This window comes from Monodelphis domestica, chromosome 2 (genome assembly GCF_027887165.1).
Source record: "Monodelphis domestica isolate mMonDom1 chromosome 2, mMonDom1.pri, whole genome shotgun sequence".
NCBI lineage: Eukaryota > Metazoa > Chordata > Mammalia > Didelphimorphia > Didelphidae > Monodelphis > Monodelphis domestica.
Genome location: NC_077228.1, coordinates 119,925,223 through 119,948,459, shown reverse-complemented (window position 1 = coordinate 119,948,459; position 23,237 = coordinate 119,925,223). Strand labels below are relative to the sequence as shown.

Genomic DNA, 23,237 nt, shown 5'->3' with positions numbered 1-23,237 from the left:
CCTACTTGAGTTTGGCACCTCTGAAGGAGTACAGATTTGGCCTCAGGTTGTCTTTCTTTCTAAAGTTTGAATGGGAATGGAAGCCAAAGAGCAAGTGCACCCTTTCCTCTTACATTTCAGAGCTCATTCAATTCTCCCTTTATACTTTATAACACTCCCCAATCCCCAATACCTACCAAAAAAAGTGGCAAGTTGTTCGTTTGTTTGTTTTTTAATAAATTCATTTGAACTTAGAAATACTGGAGGACAAACAGCCTTCAGATGCAGACAAACAAGGGAACATGAAAAATCAGGGATATTTCACACTTCAGGATAAACCAGAGCAAAAACCATTCTTGCTGCAATCATTCTGAGGTTAAACAAATATATCTTACATGAGACTTCAATAAACTGAAGAAACAACAATGATCTTTGCAACATTTAGAAAGGCATCTTTATGGAAGCTGGCAACATGCTCTCATAGTGCATGCAGCAGGGCAAGAGAAATCATTTTGCTCTGTGTAGGCAGAACCAAGCTTAGCACTGGCACCCCCTCTGAGTGAGGAAGCATGGTGGAAGGGAACCAGATGAGTATGCCAGGAGGTCCGGGGAGAAGGCAACATAGTTTCCACAAGGGCATAAAGGATTATTTTTGTTGGTACACCATCCAATGATGACCTGTTTCAAGCAAAAGCAAATCACAAAAGCAGTGATGAATGATTCAAGTTCAAGAGAATCAGTTTTGGTATTTGGTAGAACTCTCATCATTTTAAAAAACAATGTACCCAAACAAAATGGAATATTTATGGGGGAAAAAAGCCTAATCATCTTTGTGCCACCTGATAAATGCATTACTGAAATAATTTAATGAAAACTTTTCCCAACTGATGATAATACAAACCAAGTTACAAGAAATAATATCACAAGTGAAGAGCCCTTCTCCACTTAAGTTTTCAAGCCATAGTTTTAGTTCACATATAGGATACTCCCAGCTTTTTTTTGGTCAACCCAGGTATATAACAGCTGGTTTTCTAATTATCTAAGGGAAAACATACACATATAACACATACATAATTTTAAAAAAGACAACAGTTCCACTTTTAATTATAGCTTGTACAAAACCTTAGGGACCTTAAAAGCAAAGGCCTTTTATGAGTCTGAAAACTAGAACCCTTTTAATAATTATACTAACATTTCTTTAAATATATTCCTAGTAATACATATTATGCTCCAAATATCAAATGAGGTCTTACTGAGCATTTTATAACTGAGCTATCACCATCCAAAGGGCCATTACAAAGAACACGGGGATCATTTGTATTCCTGATATAAATGAATCCCACTCTTACCCAGTTGCACAAGCTGAGACATACATTATCTGATTTCACCCACCTCAACCTGGGGTAAGATATTTAGCATAGTAGAATATTTTAGACATGGAAAGGACCTTACAGATAGATTGTTGAGTCAAATTCTATTTTAACAGATGAAGAAAAAGATCTAGTGAGGTTAAATGACTTGTTTCGAGTCTGGTAGTTCTAGCAGGAGAACCCAGATCTACTGATTTTTAAACTAGACTCGTCCTATTGTCATGCTACTTCCTATATTTGATGACATGTATTATGACCTGGCCATACAGAATTGGTTATACTTTAAATATAAACTTTTCATGGATCCTGCCCAGCCTGGGGTAGTTATTCCATCTACAAAAGGGGGCACTTGTCATGGGTTTTCATGTTTCGGCTAATTTATGTGACTATGATGCAAATAACTCAGTTATTCAAGACTCTAAGTCCCATTGTGACTGTTCCTTAAAAGATGTCATGTAGAATGCAAAACTTGAAAGAATTTTAGAACTCATGGCCTGTTAGTACAGCTGTACTGTGTACATGTCCAGGCCATCCAGAATAAGCACTACACACAGCAGGCACTGTGGAAAAACCCTTGGCTTATTTTTTCATTGTACACATCAAATTGTCATAAGAACACATCGGATGATTGTGTTTGCCTCTTAGTGAGGGAAAGAGAAGAAAAACACTCTTCTCTGACACATTCAAGCAGTACTCTTTAGCTAAGTGCTAAGTGTTCTACCCAGTGCTACCTGAGAACATAATCCCTAGAGGTACGTAGTGAATGGTGAAGAAAAAGGAGCCCAAAGAGATGCAACTGTAGAGTTGTGACAGTTGTGTCAAGAAGTAGTTACCCTTAAAGGAAGCTTCACTGAGCAAATGCAATTGTATAAAGTGTGGAGTTCCCTATCTTAGCACCCTTTAAGGCAAAAGTACAAGGTGATCGTACCACAACCAGATATGAGATTCAGTGCTATCCTATTCCTCCCATAATAAAACAAGGGATGGAATTTTAACAGAATTTGCTTTACACTAAATGTGAAATGTTAGACTCCTATTGGGTACTAAAGAACTCAAAACATATACCCTGTACTAGGTCAGTAGTTTCACTTTTGTATACCATAAGTATACATTAAAGATCGACAAATATAATGAATAAGCAAGTAAAAAGCAGGCCTGTTTCTGTTTGTGGATTTCTGAGGTCTGGTATGTTTATTTTGGGAAGGGGGGCTTAGATCTGTGATTTTATTCATATAGTGGACTTTTAGTGAGGAAACTCCCTTTACCAATTCATATTAGCAATTGTTTTGCAACTTGTAGTCTTAAAAAGTTGACCGAGGCCCTGAGGAATTATGTGACTTGCCCAGGACCCCAGCTGGATATATCAGAAGTAGTTCAGCCTAGGTCTTCCTGAATCTACAGTTAATTCCTTATTCACTAACACCAGGCTGCCAGATTTCCATTTATGCACATAAAAAAATACTAAGAGCATTTTCCCCCTTTACTAAAAGAGAATTTAATACCATTATTCTATTGATGTCTTAGAAAACACATTGTATGGGGATCCTAAATACATTAAAGGAGAATAGACTCTATGTCCCCACTCTCAGTCTAAAAAAATAGAAAATTATTCTGTTTCCAAAAAGCAAATGTAGAAATGCCCTTATTTTCAGAGATGTGCCATTATAAAAAATGTAAAGCTGTCTTGATAAATAACAAATAGTGTTAAAATGTAACATCTTTTAGGCAAAAGTAATTGTGCAATTAGAATTCATAAAATTCTCCCATAACCTGTAGATCAATTCTGACTGTTCATACACAAATCTCATTATTACAGGTCATTCTGCTTAATATTATATTAAACTAGTATATTATTTTCTACTGAACTTTTCCATCCACCTCAAATTTTTTATTCTAATTGTTTGGTCAAAATACTATTTCTTGATTTTGGTTCTTCTGATCTGTTGACAAGCACCTGTATAAAGAATCAGAAAAGAAAATATTTGTTATAATGCCAATCATGGGAAAATATTCCTGACTTCTAACAGGCTGAAAAGTCATCAAATTAAAAAGAATGATTTTTATTTAATGTATACTTTCTTGATAAAATAATGAAAATATCACCTACAGCTTTAACATCCATGTTCTTGGCTTCTAAATTTATACTGTGTCTTCTCAGATCAGACTTGATTAAAGCTGAAATTAAAAAAGAATACATTACTTTAATATTTTGTAAACGAGTAACCACATGAAGTATAGCTTTCTCCAATCAGCTGAAAATACTTTAGTCATTATCAGAAAGCAGTGTCTCCTTATTACCCCATTACCAATGCTGTTTCTGTAATCCAGATAATTAAAATAGGTAACTTGACTACATACGAATGTACATTAAATGTAATTTTAAAAGCACTAAAAGTTGTAAATTTAGGGTAACCTCTAAAGATAACATTTTACAAATTGTTCTAAGTATAATAGTATTCTTAAAAGTTCAGATGAAGACTTCCATTGCTCACTTTCAAGTTTTTCATTTCTCTTGTGATTATTCCCCTTTTTAAAAAATCAACATTGGTACATGTTTTATATTCTATAAAAGACATTTTAAAAAGTTGATAGTCTGGAAAAATTCCATAAACTCTTCAGAAAACTAGAGTATAGCAATCTTCTTCTAGCATACCAAAAAATAGGCTGGTGTTCTGAAATAGTTAATGCATATCTAAGATTCCACATTCTAAACTGATATAATCATCTACATTTTTATCATTATCATTTTTTAAAGAATAAAAAAAGTTTGGCATTCGACACACACAAAATTAAAGCATTCAATTCTGACTCATGCCCTCTTATACAGAAAAAAAAAGAACTCCTCCCTTTTGTATCTCAGATTCTGTCTGAATAAGTAAGAGCAAGAAAATACTTGCCCTTTGGAGTCAGTGACCTCTATACCTGTCAATTATATAAGATCCTTCCGTGGTTTGAAGTGAAGTAGGTGACAAAGTGGGATCAAACAGAAGTCAAAATATGACTGACATTACTCTCCATACACCAGGGCCAAACATGAGCATGTGCTTCATTCATGCCCCCCTATAGAAAGGGGGCATAATTCTACTTCCTGGCTATTCCATAAAACTATATCCAAAAAAGAGGGTGAATTTGTCCAGATTTGATAAATTTTGTTATTATAGCTTATTGTGTTCTTATTTTTACATAAACATTTCAAATTAGAAGTTGCACAGTGAAAAATGCATTTATCTCTTTTAAAGGATTCATATTTCTAATTCCTTTTTTTCTATTCAAAAAACTCACTTGATAAGTACTATAGGTTATAAGTCAATATTAGGAAGATAAATGATAAGTATAGATCTGGAAGTGATTTGGGGGGGGGGGGCAGCACAGAAACTCCCAAAGACCACATAATAAAATGTAGACAGATTGAGATGTGTTCAGTGGAAAGAATACTCACACCAACGAAATCATAGGTCTTTTGAATCAAAGCAGGCTTTTTATGTGCTATTTCTCCCTTTCTTCCAACAACTTGGAGCAAGAGAGAGCATACACTGATTGGAGGAGGGTGAATGCTGGAAAAAAGGGAGCAAGAAAAACCAAGAGAGAGAAAAGAGGAAAGTGGGCTCCATTTTCCTAGTTGTGCCACTAGCTTGAAAGTGAAGAAGCCTCAGTAAGGTAGGATCACAGTTTCAGACTCATAGGCTGCACGAGCCACAATAGTAATGCGAGTCAGAAACCAGGGGAGACAGCAGTAAGCTATTGGCAAAGAAGGCTGATAGGGATGCACAACTAAAACCTGCCCTGGGGACCAGTGTGCCAAGCGCACTTACACTCTTGGGATATCTTTTTTAATACCGTTTGTTCCTTCCTATGAGACTTAGCTTGGAGTTCCATTTATGTTTTCTATCTTGTAATATATATGCTTGTGAGCAACATGCTTATAGGTTCCCTGCAACTGAACTGATTCTAATCCCTAAATTTAGATCTTACAAAGTGAGGGAGAGAGAGAGCCAGAGAGCGAGCGAGAGAGAGAGAGAGAGAACACAAGAGACACAGAGAGTAAGACAGACACTCTTTAAGTGAGGACAAGAGTGTACTATATGACACCACTATAACCTTGAGAATTCTCCAATACCAAACCTGTCTGTCTGCCAAGAATTAAGTCCTTGACACTGAGGTTACATGAAAAATTAAATATCAGTACTTAAATGGAACAAATATATCCTTAACTCACCTGTTAAAATGATGCCTACAAACATCCAAGAGCAAAGGAAAAGATTTCCAGCATGAGTTCCATAGTTTGAAATAAGCTTTCCTTGAGCCAATGTAAAAAGAATTCCAAATATCTGAAATAAGACAGGATAAGTAATTTTTATGGGAGTGCAAAGGAATGTAAACTCTTAGAGGGCAGCAACTATGTTACTTTTGTATTTGTATCTGAAGCATCTAGTGTATAGTAACTAAAGACAAATGATAAAGGCTTGTTGATCAAGTGGACTAAACCTGATGGTTTGTTTTTTTAAGTTGAGTCCTCTTCCTAACAATTTTTATTTTTTTAATTTTGGATTCTGGAAATCTACTATTATAAGTGACAATTCTGGACACAAGCACTGTGTATTGAGGGGAAATGCTAGTAGATGTCCCTATTATACATATTCTTACATTTCTAGCAAAGATTTTTGGCCAGAATATGCTTAAATTCAAGAATAACCAGAAACTTACCTGTGCAGAAGCATTCAGAAGACCTGAGGAAGTGCCTTCAGATTCAGGATATGTGATTTCAACAGCAAATTCAAAACCCAAAGGGAGATAACCAGTCATGAAAAAGCTAGAAAAACACATGCACAATTTTATAAACATTTATCACCAGGATTATATCATATACTGGTTTGGTTGTTCTGTTTCATCTAAGAACATTTTTTCCTATTCTAACATACAGGATACAAAGCTAACCAAGCTAAAGAATCCTGGGCTACATTCTTTTGACTACAGTAAAACCCTTTTATGTATAATTTTATTTATGTTCTGGTTATTGCCACTTTCCCTAATCTGGATCATCATTCTCCCTACTATAGAAGGTCACTGGTTTAATTAGCTTATTTCTATACAAATAAACCATTTGGGGAAAACTAAACACTCCATAAGATTTGCATATATCTTTTCCACAAGTAAAGGAATTGTAGCTTTTATGATATAAATGTAATTTCACTCCCTATATCAGCAAAAACATCTTTGGAGAATATGTTTCCCCTATAATAAGGTATATAAGTTGTAAAAATGGTGGATAGCAACAGTTTAAAATGCCTAATCTGCTGTTGTATGGGTGCTAAATAAAATTTTCAGGTAACAGTTAATCTTGAATCCCTTTGAGCTTAGTCAAGTTTTTTTCCTACATTACAAATTATTGGTCCCCTTATAAATACGGAAACTTTGAGACTGATTAATTAGCCCAATGTTCATTTTGTTTTAAAATTTTTTTACATTATTTTCTTAGGTCATATTGCCTTTAATCAAAATTTTCTTTACCATTTAACTAAAATTGAATTCATTTAAGCAATTAAGTTTTTTCTATTCTGTACCTATGTAATGTGTGCACAGCCAAAAAAAAAAAATGAACTACTTTCTCTTTTTCAGGAGTTTTAACTCTCCAGATACCTATAGATTTTGCAAAGTTTAAAGCATCATTTTATGAAATGCCAGTGTTCCCTTAAGTTACTATCATAGATCCCTCAATACTGTGGAAGTATTTTACCTTTATCCTTTAATTTTCTAATTCCCAAAGTCTATGATTCTAAGCATACTTGATTCTTACCCAAGTACTCCTCCAGTAATAAACACAAGGATAAGGCGCTGAAGATCCAAGGTGAAAGTAAATATAACCATTCCAATAAAAGACAATATGTAAACTATTAGAGTAGTCTGTCTAAAAAAAAATATCAAAACAACAATTATTATTTTTGTTGTTACTAGAGCCTGAATATCCTGACTATAAAACAAACGATGAATATTGCTAAATCCATGTAGTAACAATACCTTCTAGTGGCCAAGATTCAAAACTAGTATACTGTCAACAGGAAAGAGATCAGACATTAGTCACAAAAAGCGAATTCATGTTTGTATAGGACAGGGATATTTGGAATGAATGAATTAAAAGCATGGCTATTTGTACTTTTGAATAAGATAGCATCCTTTTTCATCCTGCAAGGTGTGGCCCAAATCCTATATTGTCTTCAAAACTTTCTCTGACTGACTGACTGACTACTTTTGTCCAGAATACTCTCTCCCTCTCCTGAATTCCCATGTTTACTCTTGGGGCCAATGACACTTTAACACTGCTTGTTTTATGTTAGCTTTTCATCCACATTTATCTTATCTCTCACATTAGATTGTAAGGCATATATTATATTTGTATTATCTGCATCTTAAGTGGTATTAGGTGTTCAAAAAGTGTTTGTGAAATGAATGTACATGAGTGATTATAAATTAATTCTTATTGCCATTGACTTTATAAGATCTGTAGTTCACAGAATCTTAGAATTGAAAGAGACATTAGAAGCCAACAAGTCCAACTATTCAAGAATCATTCCTAAACTAAAAGTATATTTTCCCAAGGAGTTCTAAAAGTTTTTTCCATATCTATGAATATAAGATTTTAGAAATTTTACTTTTAAACCTTAAGAGAAAATTCCTTTGATATTCAAAAGTTATCAAATTTTCTCTTCTTTGCTCTTTGAGAGATTAGGATTATCATTTTGAAATATTAGAAGATAAAATTTGAAATTCTCATCTATTTCATCATTTTGAGCTTACCTCTTCTCCCCCCACCAATAAAATTTTTTGTTTTTTGCCTAGTAAAATTCTAGTAGGGATAATGTCCATTGAGAATAACAATAATAAAGAGACTCAGAATTAGAGGGGAAAAAACTTTCAGGGAAAAAACAACAGATTATCCACTGTTTATGGATCTTCAACTGATCTCATTAAAGTTCCCTCCTGAATGGGTATTTGTAGTCAGAATTCAAATTTAATAAATATGTACTGATCTCCTTTTACTAAGTCTAGTATGGAGGTCAAATTTATCACTTTCTGAATGGAGGGAGAAAGGGGACTAAAAGCTACTGGGAGGCTTCAAAGTCAAAGAAAAGGAAGAAGGGGAAAAATCTATGACTTGGATATAGGAATCAATTGCTATTCTGATCAAGAATATCAGTTGTAAAAGGTCAAAAGATGGTCAAAAGTAAGAGTTCAAAAAAGTCAAAAGTAAAACAGTCAAATACAGGGAGTCAGTAGACATTGTTTCTATGAGGATACCACAATACAATTCATATCTGGGGAAACAGGCAGGTTTTGAAGAGCAGGTAGTTCCACTGTAAAATGATGTCCCTTACATGAGAAAATAAGTTTAAAAAGCAACATCCTTAAATAATGGATTGGAGCACTTAGTAGATATGGAACCAGGAAGCTCTCATTACTATGATAAAAAAAAACCCCATATTTAGAAGCCTACAGCTTTCATTTAACATAATCCAAGAGGAAAAAAAATCTCATAGATCCCATTTCTTCTAAGAGCAAAACTCTCTTTCTATTAAATTCACCCTGATTAGAACATTTTACTATTTCAGAGAACTAGTTACAGTACATTTACCACTTTTACTTACTTGAATGTTTTGGTATAATCCAGCCACAAGCCACAAAGAATGGAGCCCACCATTCCTGCTACAACTAGAGTAAGCCCAATTCGTCCAGCATTGATTTCTTCTCCCTTACAACAGTTTTCATATAGCATTAATTAAATATTCCCTTCAACTCTAACTGGTTCCTTATATTCCTAGGCTTTCTTGAGGAATTTTAAGTAATCAAATAAAACATGCAAAATAAGGTTTGGTCTCAGTACCAGGTTTGCATCTAGGTAGAGTAAAGGAAATAAGAGAACTCTATTCAACAAAAATATCCTTTTGACCTATGAAAGTAATCTAAAAAGACGCAAAGAAAAAGTTCATGTAATTCTATATAAACATGAATGCAGTTATTTTTAAGGAATTTAACAACCATCTCAAAATAATTTTCTTCCATTGGGGCAAAGATATGTTGGCCCAAAGTTAAAAGATAAATGCTCATTTGATTTTTTTATTCTTCCTAATATTCTAGCGTGTCTTCTTTGCTCTGTCTCCATCATTATTTATCAAAATCTGGACAAATATTAATTGATTAAATTCTTTCAGTGCCAACTGTTAAGAAATATTTCCTATGTTTAAATCTTTATAGATTAGTCACAATCTAGTCTTTTAATTTAAATGAAGAAAAAAATGAAATGATGTAAAAATTAATGAATTAAGGATACTTAATTCTCAGATATTCCTTACACAGGGGGCTCACTATACTGCTAGGTAAAAATTCTAGGCAAAATCTTACCTTATACTCTGCCAAGATCATTTGGTTTAATAATGTTGAAAGTGAATAAAATGCCCCAGTCATAATGCCTATAACAATAGAAACATTAAATACACCAGGTCCATAAAATACGGTAGTAACAAAGATTTCAAAGATGTAAACCCCAAATTCATTTTTAGAGGGCTAACAAAAGAAAGAACTATTCCCAACTCTTTTATGCATCTGAGCTAATAAAATCTACTCACCTTAATTTAGTAGATATAACTAAAGAGAATTCTGTCATTATTATTCCAGTTCAATGTGTCAAATTTAAATAGATCAACTGAAACATAATAAACCACCTCTCTCTCAAACAAAAATCCAACTACTGAGTATTTACCATATAGCTCCAACAATAAGAGCAATATAAAAGAATTCTGAGACAATCCTTATTTTCAAGGACAGTATGAAGTTATTGTTGGTGATATAAGAATAACACACCTGAAACAATTACATAAAAATCTGTATATAATTACATGCTAAATGAATGATGCTCAAGGAAATGGATTAGGTGGTTATTTTGCCAACAAAAAAAAATCACTGGAAGATGATTAATACAAAATTAAGTTCTGAGGACATAGAAATGTAGGAGGTACAGGAAATTAGGTGAACAGGAATGAGAAGAAAAGGAATGGTTAGAAAAAATGGCAAGAAAAAGTTTCTAGTCCTAAAGAAATGAATAGATTCAAAATAATTAAACTAGAGAGAAGTATGTTATTATGATTGGCTTTAGGTGTGTAATCAAATCAGACTGCATTGGGTCAAAAGAAGCTGATTATAAAGAATGGAAGAAGTGTGGCCTTTGTGCTCAATTACTTCTATAATAAAAAATAAGTTTAGGTAGCAGCTGCATTGTAGGAAAGCCCACAAAGAGGTAGCTCTCTGTTGAAGGGCTACTTATCAAACTGTAATAAGGCACTTTCTTACATTGATGCATAGAAGCTCAGAAACCTCATAATGGGAATAATGCTTTCATTAATTACAGTTTAATCCAACCAAATATAAATAACTCAGAGTGTCACATACCCTATAAATATATTATATCAAAGAAAATGAAATACTTTACTTACCATAACTAATTAGCAGAAGCACAAAGGGAATATTTTTAAATAAATTAATTATTGATTTTTTATAGGAATAATCTTCTGGAAGATGGTCTTGGAGAACTGCTTGGGATTTGCTGGGTGGATACCGGGGCTTTTCTTTGAATGCTAGCCAAAAAAAAAAAAATCAACACAGTTGTTATAGGTTTCTGATTCATTTCTAACTTAAAGATCTAAAGAAATTCTTTTAGTAAAGTTCCTCATTTTTACCTAATAATTTATGAGATAGAATCATTTTAACTCATTTGACTGAGCTTATGCATATTCATTTCTTCAAGGATAAAAGAATTAGCCATAAGTGGGTTGAGTAAAAAACCAGTCATGCCATGGTTCTGCTGAATAGCTATGTTAATCAGTACATATTAGATGAAGAACACTTTTTAAGAAATTCTATTTCTAGACTCAGTTTTATTTTGTTGAGTCAATCTTAAGATTTAAACACGCTTATACACCCACACTTCTGTTAAATATCTTGAGCTAGTAAACTTATGAAAAACTTGAAGTTCAAGTTCATCATTTGATATAATTCTACCCCAGCAACTCAAAAGCTTTGTTCTAAGTCATGCATATGGAAGGTGCTAGATCTTGCCAACCTACTCTTCTATATAAATCAAAAGTCAGAGATTGGATGGAAGGTATTAAAAAATATGATATGTACCAGGTACTCACAATGCTAGCTAGCCTAAACCATCAATACTAATGTCTTCTTAATCTATACTTGAGATTACTTCTACCTTCCCAACTCCCACATGGTCAAGGAAAGGTGTGAACATTAGACTTTCAATCTAGCTTTCTAGAAAAGGTGATTGGATTTCTTAAGAAAGAAAATATTTTAGGAGACAAGATGAGCAAGTAAAATTCAATATTGACAGAATAAAAATTGATTAATGAACATGAAAAAAAGGAAAAAAATTATCACTAGATGAGGGAATTGTTAAGAAATAATAATTCTCTTTAAAGAATAGTTTATGTACATAATTGCTTTTAAGAATCAGGAAGATGGGTTGGTAACATTTCAATTTTTTTTTCTAACCTTAGAAGTCTTCAAAATTCATGTTTCAAAATAATCATAAATATTAAGGTCCTTTGTTCTTCAAAAGATTAATTCTCTAAAACCAAAGTTATTAAATTAACCTATATGTATATTCCTTATGGCTCTTAGACATAATTATATAGTAAACAGCTTAAAGACATTTAATCTTCATTGTTCCTTTAATCAGAGAAAATAAAATGTTTAAACTGTTGCTGTTCTTTTTCTTTTCACAGTCTCTGGTTCTTTCAATGATAAAGAGTCATCATTCATAGCAAGTCCTTTTGCATTCTAGCTGGATGGGAAATGACCCATTTTATTGTCATTGGTAATATAATTCATAACTATAAACTGGGCTTTTAGAATGAGAGAATTGTGCATTTAAGAGGCAATAATGAAACTCTGATATTAAGGTTTTTGAGTTAATTATGGCAAAATGAAGGTCAGGATGGCCTTCCTCCAAGAAGTGTGAAAGAACCTTTTATTCCAAATATTTATCTCACTGGATTTATTGAATAGAGTGTAGTGTGTATGCCAACCTATAACCATGGGTAGCTGACTACCCTGATGGCCAAAGTGAGAAACTATATAACTTCCCTAGTTGCTACTGTCCATATTCTTAACTCTACCTAAGCATAAACCCTGAGAGAGAATGGTATCTCTGCAAAATGGAATCAACTTATCCTCTAGCTCTATTACTAGTGGGAAAGGAAAACTCCAAACCCCTCCTTTTCTTTTCCTCCCTCACCCAACACCAGCTCCTGCCAAGGTGTGTTACTTGTGACTGGGGTGTAAAGGACTGCAAATCTCCCACCTTCTGCATCAGTAACCATAAGAAAACCAAAAAGCTCTTAATGCACTGCCAGCCCCTCTCCTCCCACGCTGAAGAGAGACTCAAGTTCTGTTTCTGTAACAGCTTCCCTGGGCAAGTTAAGATTGAAATGTTATTGTTTCATTTAGTTATTTAACCATTTGTGATTAAAACAAATGTTAAACTAAATACTGTTTTTAAGATAAATTGTTCCTTAGTGTTTGTGAAATTTATCTATCTACTTGATAGATAGATAAACAGGGCTTTTACCTTATCTTGAATACCTAGACTAAGAGAAAAGCACCTAAGACTTGGACCTTGGTTCACATATCCTGTTTGTGTTATTATATAGGTGATTTTGGGCAAATAATTTCATTTCTCTGGGTCTCAGTTTCTTCATTTGAAAAATCAAGAGGGTTGGACTAGATAGCCTGAGGTTCCTCCCAGCTCTAAATCTATGACCCTTTGTAGCTGCAGTGCCAAATACAGTGCCTGGAACACAGCAGGCACTTAATAGAAGTTTATGGGTTCATCATTCAATGCATTATCGTATGACTGCTTATATCTTTCCAATTGTTAATATGCAACACTTAAGAGATGTGTACACTATAGACTTACAACTGTCATGATCAAGTTTGATAGCTTACTACTTACTGTGCAAAAATAGCCCCAAGAGCAAGCATCATCACTTATAAAACATCTTATCATATGGACTTTAAATTATAAGAATAGGCATAGAATGAATTGAAAATAATATGCACTTCACAAAACCACCACCAGTTTTAGAGTGGAATGAACTCAAACAACTGCTTTAAGTATGTCAAGATTTAGCCATGAAATGTTACTTCTTTTCTTCTCTCTTCTAGCCCACAAGCTCTATGAGGGTAAGGACCATGCGCTACTTATCTGCCTCACTGCCTGGCATAGTGCTCTGAATATTGCCAATGCATTAAAAAACTTCTGTTAAATTTTAATTGTTGGGTGGATTGGCTCTGGATCTTATCTATAGGAATTTATTGCTGGAAATGCCAAATATATCTTAACACAATATTATTTCACTTAGCTCAACAGAAACAGGGGGCCATTGAACCAAATCTAAAGATCCCTATTGGTGGTAGAGTGACTTAGAAAACTACATTTTAATATTACTTATGTTTTATTGTATTTTATTTATTTTGTTAAATTTTTCCAATTACATTTGAATCTGATTCAGATTGTACTCAGGAGCATTGGGGGCTGTACGTTTGATATCTCTGCTCTAAACTTTTAAGACAACTGCAAATAAGATTTTATTTTGCTTCTTCTCTGCCTGTGATTACTCCTTCAGTTTCTTATATTCTTGTTGCATGACTAGCATTTCTAGAACTACATCAAATAACAGTGGAGACAATGGAGATCCTTTCTTTACTCCCAATCTTACTGGAAAAGTTTCTAGTACTTTTCCATTATAATGATGTATCTTAGCATAATCTTAGTATCTACTGTTTATGAAATTTTCTGTTGTTTTTTTTTTAAAGGATGAACGAATATTATATTTTTAAGTTTTTTTGAATTTATGCAACATGTGATTTTTATTGTTTTATTATTATTTTCCTTTGTTTATATAGCTTTCCTAATGATGAACTATCCTTGCATTACTGGTGCGTATACTGTACACTATTTGGCCATAGTAAATACTTTCTTAAATATATTGTTGTAGAGTTTTCTTTTTCTTCCCTCCATTTAAATATCAGGACCATATTTGTCTCATTGATGGAATTTATTAAGGTACCTTCTCTCTTTTAGCAAATAATTTATGTAGTATAAGAGTTAACCAGCAGTTGAATATTTGAAAGGATCGGTTTGTAAATCCATCTATGCAGATGGAATTCTTTCCCCTTCCAGGACATCTATCCAACTCTTTCACTGTATCTCTCAATGTCTTACATGCAATAAGAAGCCTGTTCTTTGACAGTGTCGAATGGAGTACACAAGCCAATTTGGGCAGCAAGTATTTCTATGATTACAGTGTTCTGTCTAACACTTTTTTTTCACTCCTACTGCAAAAATAAATCTTATTCCTATAACAAAATGTTATAAACATATAACATTAAGAATACAGAGCATGTAAACACATATGCTTTTACTTTCATATCAACCACAGAAGACAAGCATTTGGAAATAAAAAGGGTGAAAGAAAGATAAGAGTTTACATTTTAACAAAAAATAAAATTACCCCCCCAAAAGCTATTTTTAAAGGCAGAAAAATATTTCAATCTGATTGGAAGACTCTACATAAAGTAAGCAAGTTTTAAAATGGCTACCACAAAAGAAGATTTCTGAATTAAATCTTTTTCCAAAGAGAAATGCAACTTTCTAAGGCAGCAAGAATAAGTCATAGAAAATTATATAATCTATTTCATTCTTTTATAATATTCACATGCTAGAAAGTTACAAATCACAAATTGATCTAATAAGGATTCAGTATATCAAGTCACAGGAAACCCGAGGCAAATTGATGATTCTACAAATTTAACATAATGGCCATCACTACCTGCAGTTTTTAATGTCTTATGGGAAATTAAGGATTCAGACTATACCTCCTGAACCTTCAATTTTAATTTATAGAGTCAATCTATGATGAGACATTCTGTAGAGTCTTTAGCCAAACATGTTTGTAAGAGACTTTTCTATAAAAGTAATTTTTGGGGGGCAGCTGAATTACTCAGTGGATTAAGAACCAGGCCCAGAGACAGGAGGTCCTGGGTTCAAATCTGACCTCAGATACTTCCAACTGTGTGACCCTGGACAAGTCCCTTTACCCCCATTGCCTAGCCCTTACCACTCTTCTGCCTTGGAGTATTGATTCCAAGATGGAAGGTGAGGGTTTTTTTTTTAAAGAAAGAAACAAATAAATAAAATAAAAGTAATCTTTCATTAGTGTTATACACACATGAAGAAAATTAGACTATGGACAGACACATAAATAAGATTCACATTAAAATGATAGGCCTTTTACAATATGGAACCATCTTTATCTAACCTTTTTTCTTCAATCAGCAAATATTTATTCAGTTCCTCAGAATAGTATTATAGGAAAAATGGTGGATTTGGTCAAAAGATAGGGTTCATATTCTAGCCCTGTCATTTACTAACTGTATGACCCTGAGAAAGTCACTTAACTTTCCTAGGACTCAGTTTTCTTATCAGTAAAATGAAGAAACTAGATTAGACAATTTTAAAAGTCTCTTTCAGCACTTTGATGCTTCTGAGTTACGATGGGCCCAGAACTGTGATTTTCCTTTTGAATCTCATTGCTAGAATTAAATATTTAAATTATGAGTTTCACCAACTCCCTCCCAGCAAGTCACAAAACTGCTTCCCCTTAAAAAACAAACAAACAAACTTTAAAAGCCGACCTTCCCAGAGCTTCTTCCCAACTGTCGGTGGCAGTTTGCAGCTGATTTTGACTGACTGCTTCATTGCAGGACCAGACGAGATCGAGAACCCTCAGTGATGACTGTCTGCAGCAGCCCGAGTGGCCTAACAAGCAGATATTTGCCACAGTTGGAAACTCTGACCAACAGCCTGCTGCTGCCCAAGATTTGTCCAACATTTTCAGACTCAGGTAAGGGTAGGGTGGGGAGAAGGGATTCCTTGGAAAGGATTTTTCATTAAATGAAGGGAGGGGTCCAAATACAACACTTCAATAAAAGCATGACAAGTCTGGCCCTGCGCAGGTTAGCATAAGATGAAAAATATTAGAGGAAAGAAGAAATAGGAAATTGGAAATAATCTTTAAAACCAGTAGGTTAGCAGGATAAACTGAAAAATTAGTAAGAAGATAGAAAATTATTTAGACTCACAATCCAGTGCTTTACTAAAAAGATTAAACTGAGTAAATGATAGTCCTGGTCATGGCATTCCAAAAATTAATATATATGTATATATGTATATATATGTACATATATATGTATGCATGGTATGAACTGAAAGCAAGCAAATGCCATCTGCAATATTACAAATAAGAAACTGTGATAAAGATGGTTATTTTTTACATCCCTCTACTGCATTCACTCTACTTGAATTTTAAGAAAAACAAGTTTGCTTACCAATTCCTGCTAGTATGAATAAAAAGGTAGAAATTGATGCTGTTCCATAGAACATGGTACTGATATTGTGTGCCATGAGATCAGTGTTATTGATGTTGGGCACCAAAACTGGTGGTAACAAAAAGCCAACTGCAGCACCAAGCTATAAAATACATAACAAAATAAATTATTATAAAAGTCAATTAAAAACAAAATAAAGTAAAAACTGTTCATTTCGTACTCTTTTCCAATCCCCCAAAGGGCCTGTGTTTTAAGAGAAGTTGCTGACAACTCACATCTGCTTTCTTTCTATAATGTTTTTCTTAAAAAAAGATAATTATCCTAGAACCAACTTAAAAGAAGAAAAGATTTTTTTTTAAACGGCCAATCCCTTAGGACAAATCCAGTAACTTTTACTTCAGTTACTTGATTCTAGACACCCAAAAGTCAGTTATCTCTTGTATTTGAGAGTGTTGTCAGTTTGAATTCTCAGTTTTTCACAGAATTTTAGAATTTTAGAGTTGAAAGGGACCTTAAAAGTCAAGCAGTCCAATATATACATGAAAAGTAATTCCCTCCAGAACACAATATATTAAGAAAGCACTTATCCATATTTTGCTTGGGGACCTCCAAGGAGAAAGAACCCATGACTTCCTGGGGCAGCCTGTTCCTTTTTTTTTTTTTTGATAGCTCTGTTAAGAAGTTTTTCCTTGTATGGAGCCAAAATTTGCTCCCCTCCCAATCCCCCCCCCTCCCCCCCCCCCCCCCCCCCGTTTCTATCCTTTGCTACAAGTTCATTCTTCTGGAAATAAGCAAAACAAACATAAAGCCTCTTCTGCATGACAGCCCTGTAAATATTTGAAAACCATTATTATTTTCTCCCCTTCTCTCAAAATATTCTTTTCTTTAGGCTAAGTAGCCTCAGTTCCTCCAACTAATCCTCTTGTGGAATAAACTTAAGGTCCTTCAGTATCCTAGATGTCCTTCTCCAAACACTCTCCAAGTTATCTGTGTTCTTCCTGAATTGTGGAGGTCATAACTGAACACAATATTAGGTATATGGCCTCACCAGGACAGAATCACATAAGGATGATTACATTCACATTCCTGGTTATCTGTGTGTCTTTATTTCTTTCTTAATTTTTACCTTATGTCATAGAATTGATACTGAGTATCAATTATTAGGCAAAAGAGAGAGTTGTGTTAGGCAATTGGGGTTAAGTTACTCGTCCAGGGAGATACAACTAGGAAGTGTCCGAGGCCATATTTGAAGGACGGGAACTTTTTAATGGATAACAGGAAGAACCAAGGCTACTGGAGTATGTGAAAGATAAGGCAAAGGAATGGGCAGGAAGGAGAATCAGATTTCTGGTAGTTGCCATGGGAGAAGGGTTGGTCCAACCCCCACTCCTATCTCATTTTGGGGAAGACAGTTTTGGAAGAGAAAAACCACTGGAACGTAGAGGAAGACAGATGGTCTTGGTTGAAAGCCTGTGGAGAACAAGTAGATCTAGAAAGAAAGCATAACTCCTCTTCCCATGTCAACAGAGCAAAACCACTCTAACTTCAGGCTGATTAGGGCTCTGACTCTGACTAACTGTTGCACTCTGTCAGATGAGATCACTGAAAGAAAAAGATTAGTGATATAATGTTTTAGCTTATTTTAAAATGACATCTATCTCAAGCCTGTTGCTCATAGATTGATAGGATAAGGATCTACTTAATATTATACATGTATATGCATCTAAGATCTGAATGTGTATTCTTATAAAAAAAATCTTATTTTTTACAAAGGTCCTTTGTCTTCCTAATAATGACATCATATATGACCAAATCTATTTTACAAAATTATTTTGGAGTCTATTAACTGTATAAAAGATATTCCAATGGGTAATGTGCTAACATTAAATCTTAATGCACTATTCCATAAACTTCAATCTAAATGGTGTTGCAGTTTCTTTTGTTTAAAATTAATAGCCGTACAGCCTAGCTTGGTCAAGAATGTTGATAATTTCAGTAAGAATTAGGTATAGAATAAAATTTTTATAGTAAAAGATGATTGTTCTAGAAGTATTTACTTGTTTTTATCTAATAATAGTTTTAAAAGTCTTTAAAAAAAACTTTCTAAACAAAACAATATTTGCCAATGCCTGACTTATTAAGGTCAACTCTTGGTTAACTGTACTTATAAAAAAAAAGTAGGATAAAGATATGAATATTCCCTAAACAGTAAATAATCAAAAACTTTTATTTCACTTAGAAATATACTCCTTAGATAGCATGCTGTAGTGGTCAGGACTTGAAGTCAGGATACTTGGATCTAAATCCTTTCTCTGACATCTATATTAAATGTGACCTAAGACTAGTGACTTCCTTTCTCAGAGCTATTATTTCTTCACCAAAGGAAGATAATACTTATACTACTTACTTTACAGAGTTTTCGAGAAAATGCTTTGTAAATTTTAAAGTGCTGTAGAAATTGGAACTGTCCATGAATAAGTCTCCATCTTTTTTTGTTTGTGGATCACTTCATTGAGGCAAGAGAGCATTTACCATCCCCTGCTCCTGTTTAGGCCCTAAAAACTCTCCAGAGCAAACTGGAAGGATAGAACCACTTCTTATGGGAAATCAATGAGATGATATGTTTTTTTTTTTTATCAGAAAAACATGAGTTTTTTAAAAAGTGTAGACATTATCACTATTAAAATATACTAGCCCATATATCATCTGAAGGTCCATCACAATCCACTTTTGAGAACTGTTATCTTTCTGGACATTTTCATTTAAGAATATATTTTCCTTAAGCAAATATTAGAATAAGTTTGCATTTTACAGCAAAATGATAATGCTGGAGAAAGATGGCCCAAAAGCATGCTGGATTTTCTGGAAGCAAATTGTCAGTGCCAAGCACATAGAAAGTACTTAACAGACATTTGTCAAATTGAATTTTTTAAACACCATGAACAATCCATAAAGTATAAAATAAAGAATATATTTTGATCAAACCTCAAGAGGTGGCAGCCATAATCATATACTTAAAATACATGAATGAAAAGAGGGTAGTTTCCATCCAAATATGAAGAATCCAATAACTATAACAACACACTAGAGTGCTCTATTAAATAGATACTTCTGAATATGCCTACAAAGTTGAAAGTGATGGTTATACTCTCTTTAATAATAGTGTACTACTGCGGGCAGCTGGGTAGCTCAGTGGATTGAGAACCAGGCCTAGAGACGGGAGGTCCTAGGTTCAAATCTGACCTCAGCCACTTCCTAGCTGTGTGACCCTGGGCAAGTCACTTGACCCCCATTGCCTAGCCCTTACCACTCTTCTGCCTTGGAGCCAATACACAGTATTGACTCCAAGATGGAAGGTAGGGGTTTAAAAAAAAATAATAGTGTACTACTTATTAGTATACTATTCCCATTATTTTAAGAAGCCTAAATATATGTTTAAAATACTCATACTGGATTTCTAAGCTGGAAATCTTGGAAATCATCCAGTTTATCCTCAGACCTCATTCTGCAGATGAGGAAACTATGTCACAGAAACACTTGATAAGGTTTAATAAAAAGCCAGAGGTAAAACTGAGACTAGGACCTGGGCCTCCTGCCTCCTACTCTAGTCTTCTTTCTACTATACTAGGTTGTCTTCTCTGGTGCTATTCAAATAAATCTGAATATATTCATAGTTAGAGAGTAGAAGAAAGAAAGGAAGAATCAAGCCACATTCATTTGTGTAAGACAGATTCCTATAGTAATAATTTATATACTATGTAATGTTTTCAAAATGCACAGTTTTCCACTAGGTCTAGGGAAAATTGGAAGAGTGTTCAAGCACTCACACACCATTGACGTCCTTTACCTTTCAGAGGAATATTTTTAAAAATCATAATTAAACATTTAAAAACTCACTCCAGCATAATCTGCAATCTACCAATCAAGAAAATGGTAATGCTCCTGAAATTCAATCTTGGGGGAGCTTGGGAATTTCCATATTGAAATGAGCTACTGAACAAATGGATCACAGAAGATGTGATTTCTTTTGATTTTCTTCCAGGTAGAAAACAAGAGTTTGAATTATAGTAATGAAGTGGATATCCTTTGTCTGCTGAACATTATCTGTAATCCAATAGTGCTAAAATGAGAACAATTACCATCTACAGGATAACACCTTAATTTTAGGAAATCTCACTTCCTCCCAATAGTCAAGACAAGTACCAATCACACAACATAGTTCTTTAAAACTTTCATTTTACTGATTGCTATGGAAAGGTTGTCCTTGGACAGCTAAGTAAACAAAATTAAAATCAGATACAATGGCACAGTTTATAAGGTAAGTCAATTCCTAGTGTAAGATTAGGAGTTATTTTTTAAATAGTTTTGAATTTTAGAGCTGGAAGAAATTTCACCTATCATTTTAAAGGATAAGTCTGGTGTAGTAGAAAAAATTCTCGTCTTGGAATCAAGAAAGACCTACCTTAACTAGTTGTACTACCATGGGTAAAGAATTCTAAGTTTGGTCAAGTGTAAAACAGGGATAATACATGTAATACATCCTCTCATTGGATTATCATATAAGGTAATGTTAATTAATCAAAAAATATTTATTAAGCACTTACTATGTGCCAAGCATTGTGGTAAGACCAAAAAAAATGCAAAAGACTATCTGTGCCCTTATGGAGCTTAATAAAGTAGACAAGTGCAAACAAAGCAATGGGATAAATAGAAAATAATTATCATAAGAAAGGAAGGCCCTAGAATTAAGATGGGTTGGAGAAGACTTCATAAGGTGGAATTTAGTTGGGAAATCTATATAAAATGAGTTTCAATTTCATAAATATCAGCTCTCTTTATTTTATAGATGGGAAAATTTCAGTTCAAAAAGTTAGTGGCATATCCAAAAGTCACCGAAGGAGTTTAAGAGCTCCCCTCCAATCGATAGATGAGAAAATTGAGGTTCAAAAAGATTAAGTGGAATTCCTAAAGATCGCACAGGGAGTTTAAGCAGGCCCTCTTCTTTTATGGATGAGAGGATTGTGACTCAAAAAGGTTATTGGCATGTCCACAGGCCACTCTAGGCATTGAGTGACAGAGCTCTCTCCAGAACTAAGGATGCTCTCCCCATTGAATCTGAATCTGCAATCCGAGGGTTTTTAATCTTCATTCATTCATTTATTCATTCAATCATTCTTCTCTTCTCCAAGTGGACACTCCATGACCTCTCCCTCCCTTCTGGTCTCATCCTGCCCTTCCTTACCTGGTTCCCCAGCACAGCCGTGGCGCAGGCGGTGGACACTTCCTTGGGCCCAAACCACACAGAGGCCAACCGGGAAGGCAAGCCCAGAACGAACACCTGCGCTATGGAGCACAGGCACTGGCCCAGCATGGTGACCCAGTAGCGGTCCTTGGCCACACTGGCGCACTTGATCCAGGCGCCCAGGGCGTTGAAGCCGGAGCCCAGCAGAGCTGTGAGGCGTAGGCCGCGCGTGTCCAGCAGCCAGGTGGCTGGGAAGATGAGCGGTATGTAGAACAGCATGTAGACCATAGAGAGCCAGTCGATGTGCAGCGAGGTCACGCCGTAGAAGTCCTGGAAGACATTGCTGATGATGCCGTACTGGATCCACTGGAACGCATTGACCAGCGAGTACAGGCAGAAGATGAGCAGCACTACGAAGCGCCGCGGGGTTAGCGCGGTCCGCCCACCGAGGCTCCTTTCGCCCGCATCGGCCTCGGCCTCGGCCTCGACCTCGCCGCCGTCGCTGCCCCCAAAGCGCAGGGGTAGCAGTCTGGCCTGGGACTCCTCCTCCTCTCCACCCGGTTGAGGCTTGTCACAGTTCCCAACGGCGGCCGCGCCATCGCTGGCCTCATGGGGTAGCGGTTCCCCGATGACCGAGGCTTGGCAGGTCCCATTTGCCCGCTTGTCCTCCTGCTGCCCCTCGACTGTTAGATAGCCGTTTGAGATAGGAGCCTCGACCCCAAACGGGCTCCTTTTCTCCGGCTCCGCCTCTTTGGTCATGTTCCCCGGGGAGCTCACGCTCGACCAGGCACCATGCGGCCGGGGCTGCCTCAGCTCCCTCCTCCTCCCCAGGAGCCCCGGCCCAGCGCTCACGCCGCAATGTAGGATCCAAACCTTCGGCGAAGGTCGTCCAACGAACACTACTGTGGCCGCCTCCGCCCCGGCGGGAGATGGCCTCTACTCATTGAAAACCGGGGGGTGGAAAACCCGGCCGAGGGTGGGACCGACCAGATCGTCTGCCCCGGCCAATCAGCGTGCGTCTCGTATTCTCGCCAGGCCAATCCGAGCCGCTGAAGGAGTGGCAGAAGAAAAGTGGGCAGGAAAAGGATTCGGGGTACGGAAAGAAGGAAGCTTAGAATTTGTGGCTTGCAATTCTGGAAAGGGTAAGGGGAGTCAATAGTCAAGGGAAGAGTAAGAAGGGGAATCAGGTGTGTTGGGCT

At 35.5% G+C, this 23,237-nt stretch overlaps 1 protein-coding gene across 1 annotated transcript; it reads right to left on the bottom strand.

The window, feature by feature from the left end:
- Positions 1 to 195: 195 nt before the first annotated feature.
- FLVCR1 (FLVCR heme transporter 1) lies at positions 196 to 23,022 on the bottom strand. Its single transcript, XM_007481364.3, has 11 exons — positions 22,039 to 23,022; positions 16,797 to 16,938; positions 10,832 to 10,972; positions 9,744 to 9,811; positions 8,990 to 9,093; positions 7,144 to 7,254; positions 6,054 to 6,159; positions 5,566 to 5,677; positions 3,457 to 3,524; positions 3,228 to 3,303; positions 196 to 657 (listed from the first exon to the last, which is right to left on the bottom strand). The coding sequence occupies exons 1-10, from the start codon at positions 22,795 to 22,797 to the stop codon at positions 3,238 to 3,240; spliced, it is 1,677 nt and encodes a 558-aa protein (XP_007481426.1). The 5' UTR covers positions 22,798 to 23,022; the 3' UTR covers positions 196 to 657; positions 3,228 to 3,237.
- Between the last annotated feature and the right edge of the window lie 215 nt (positions 23,023 to 23,237).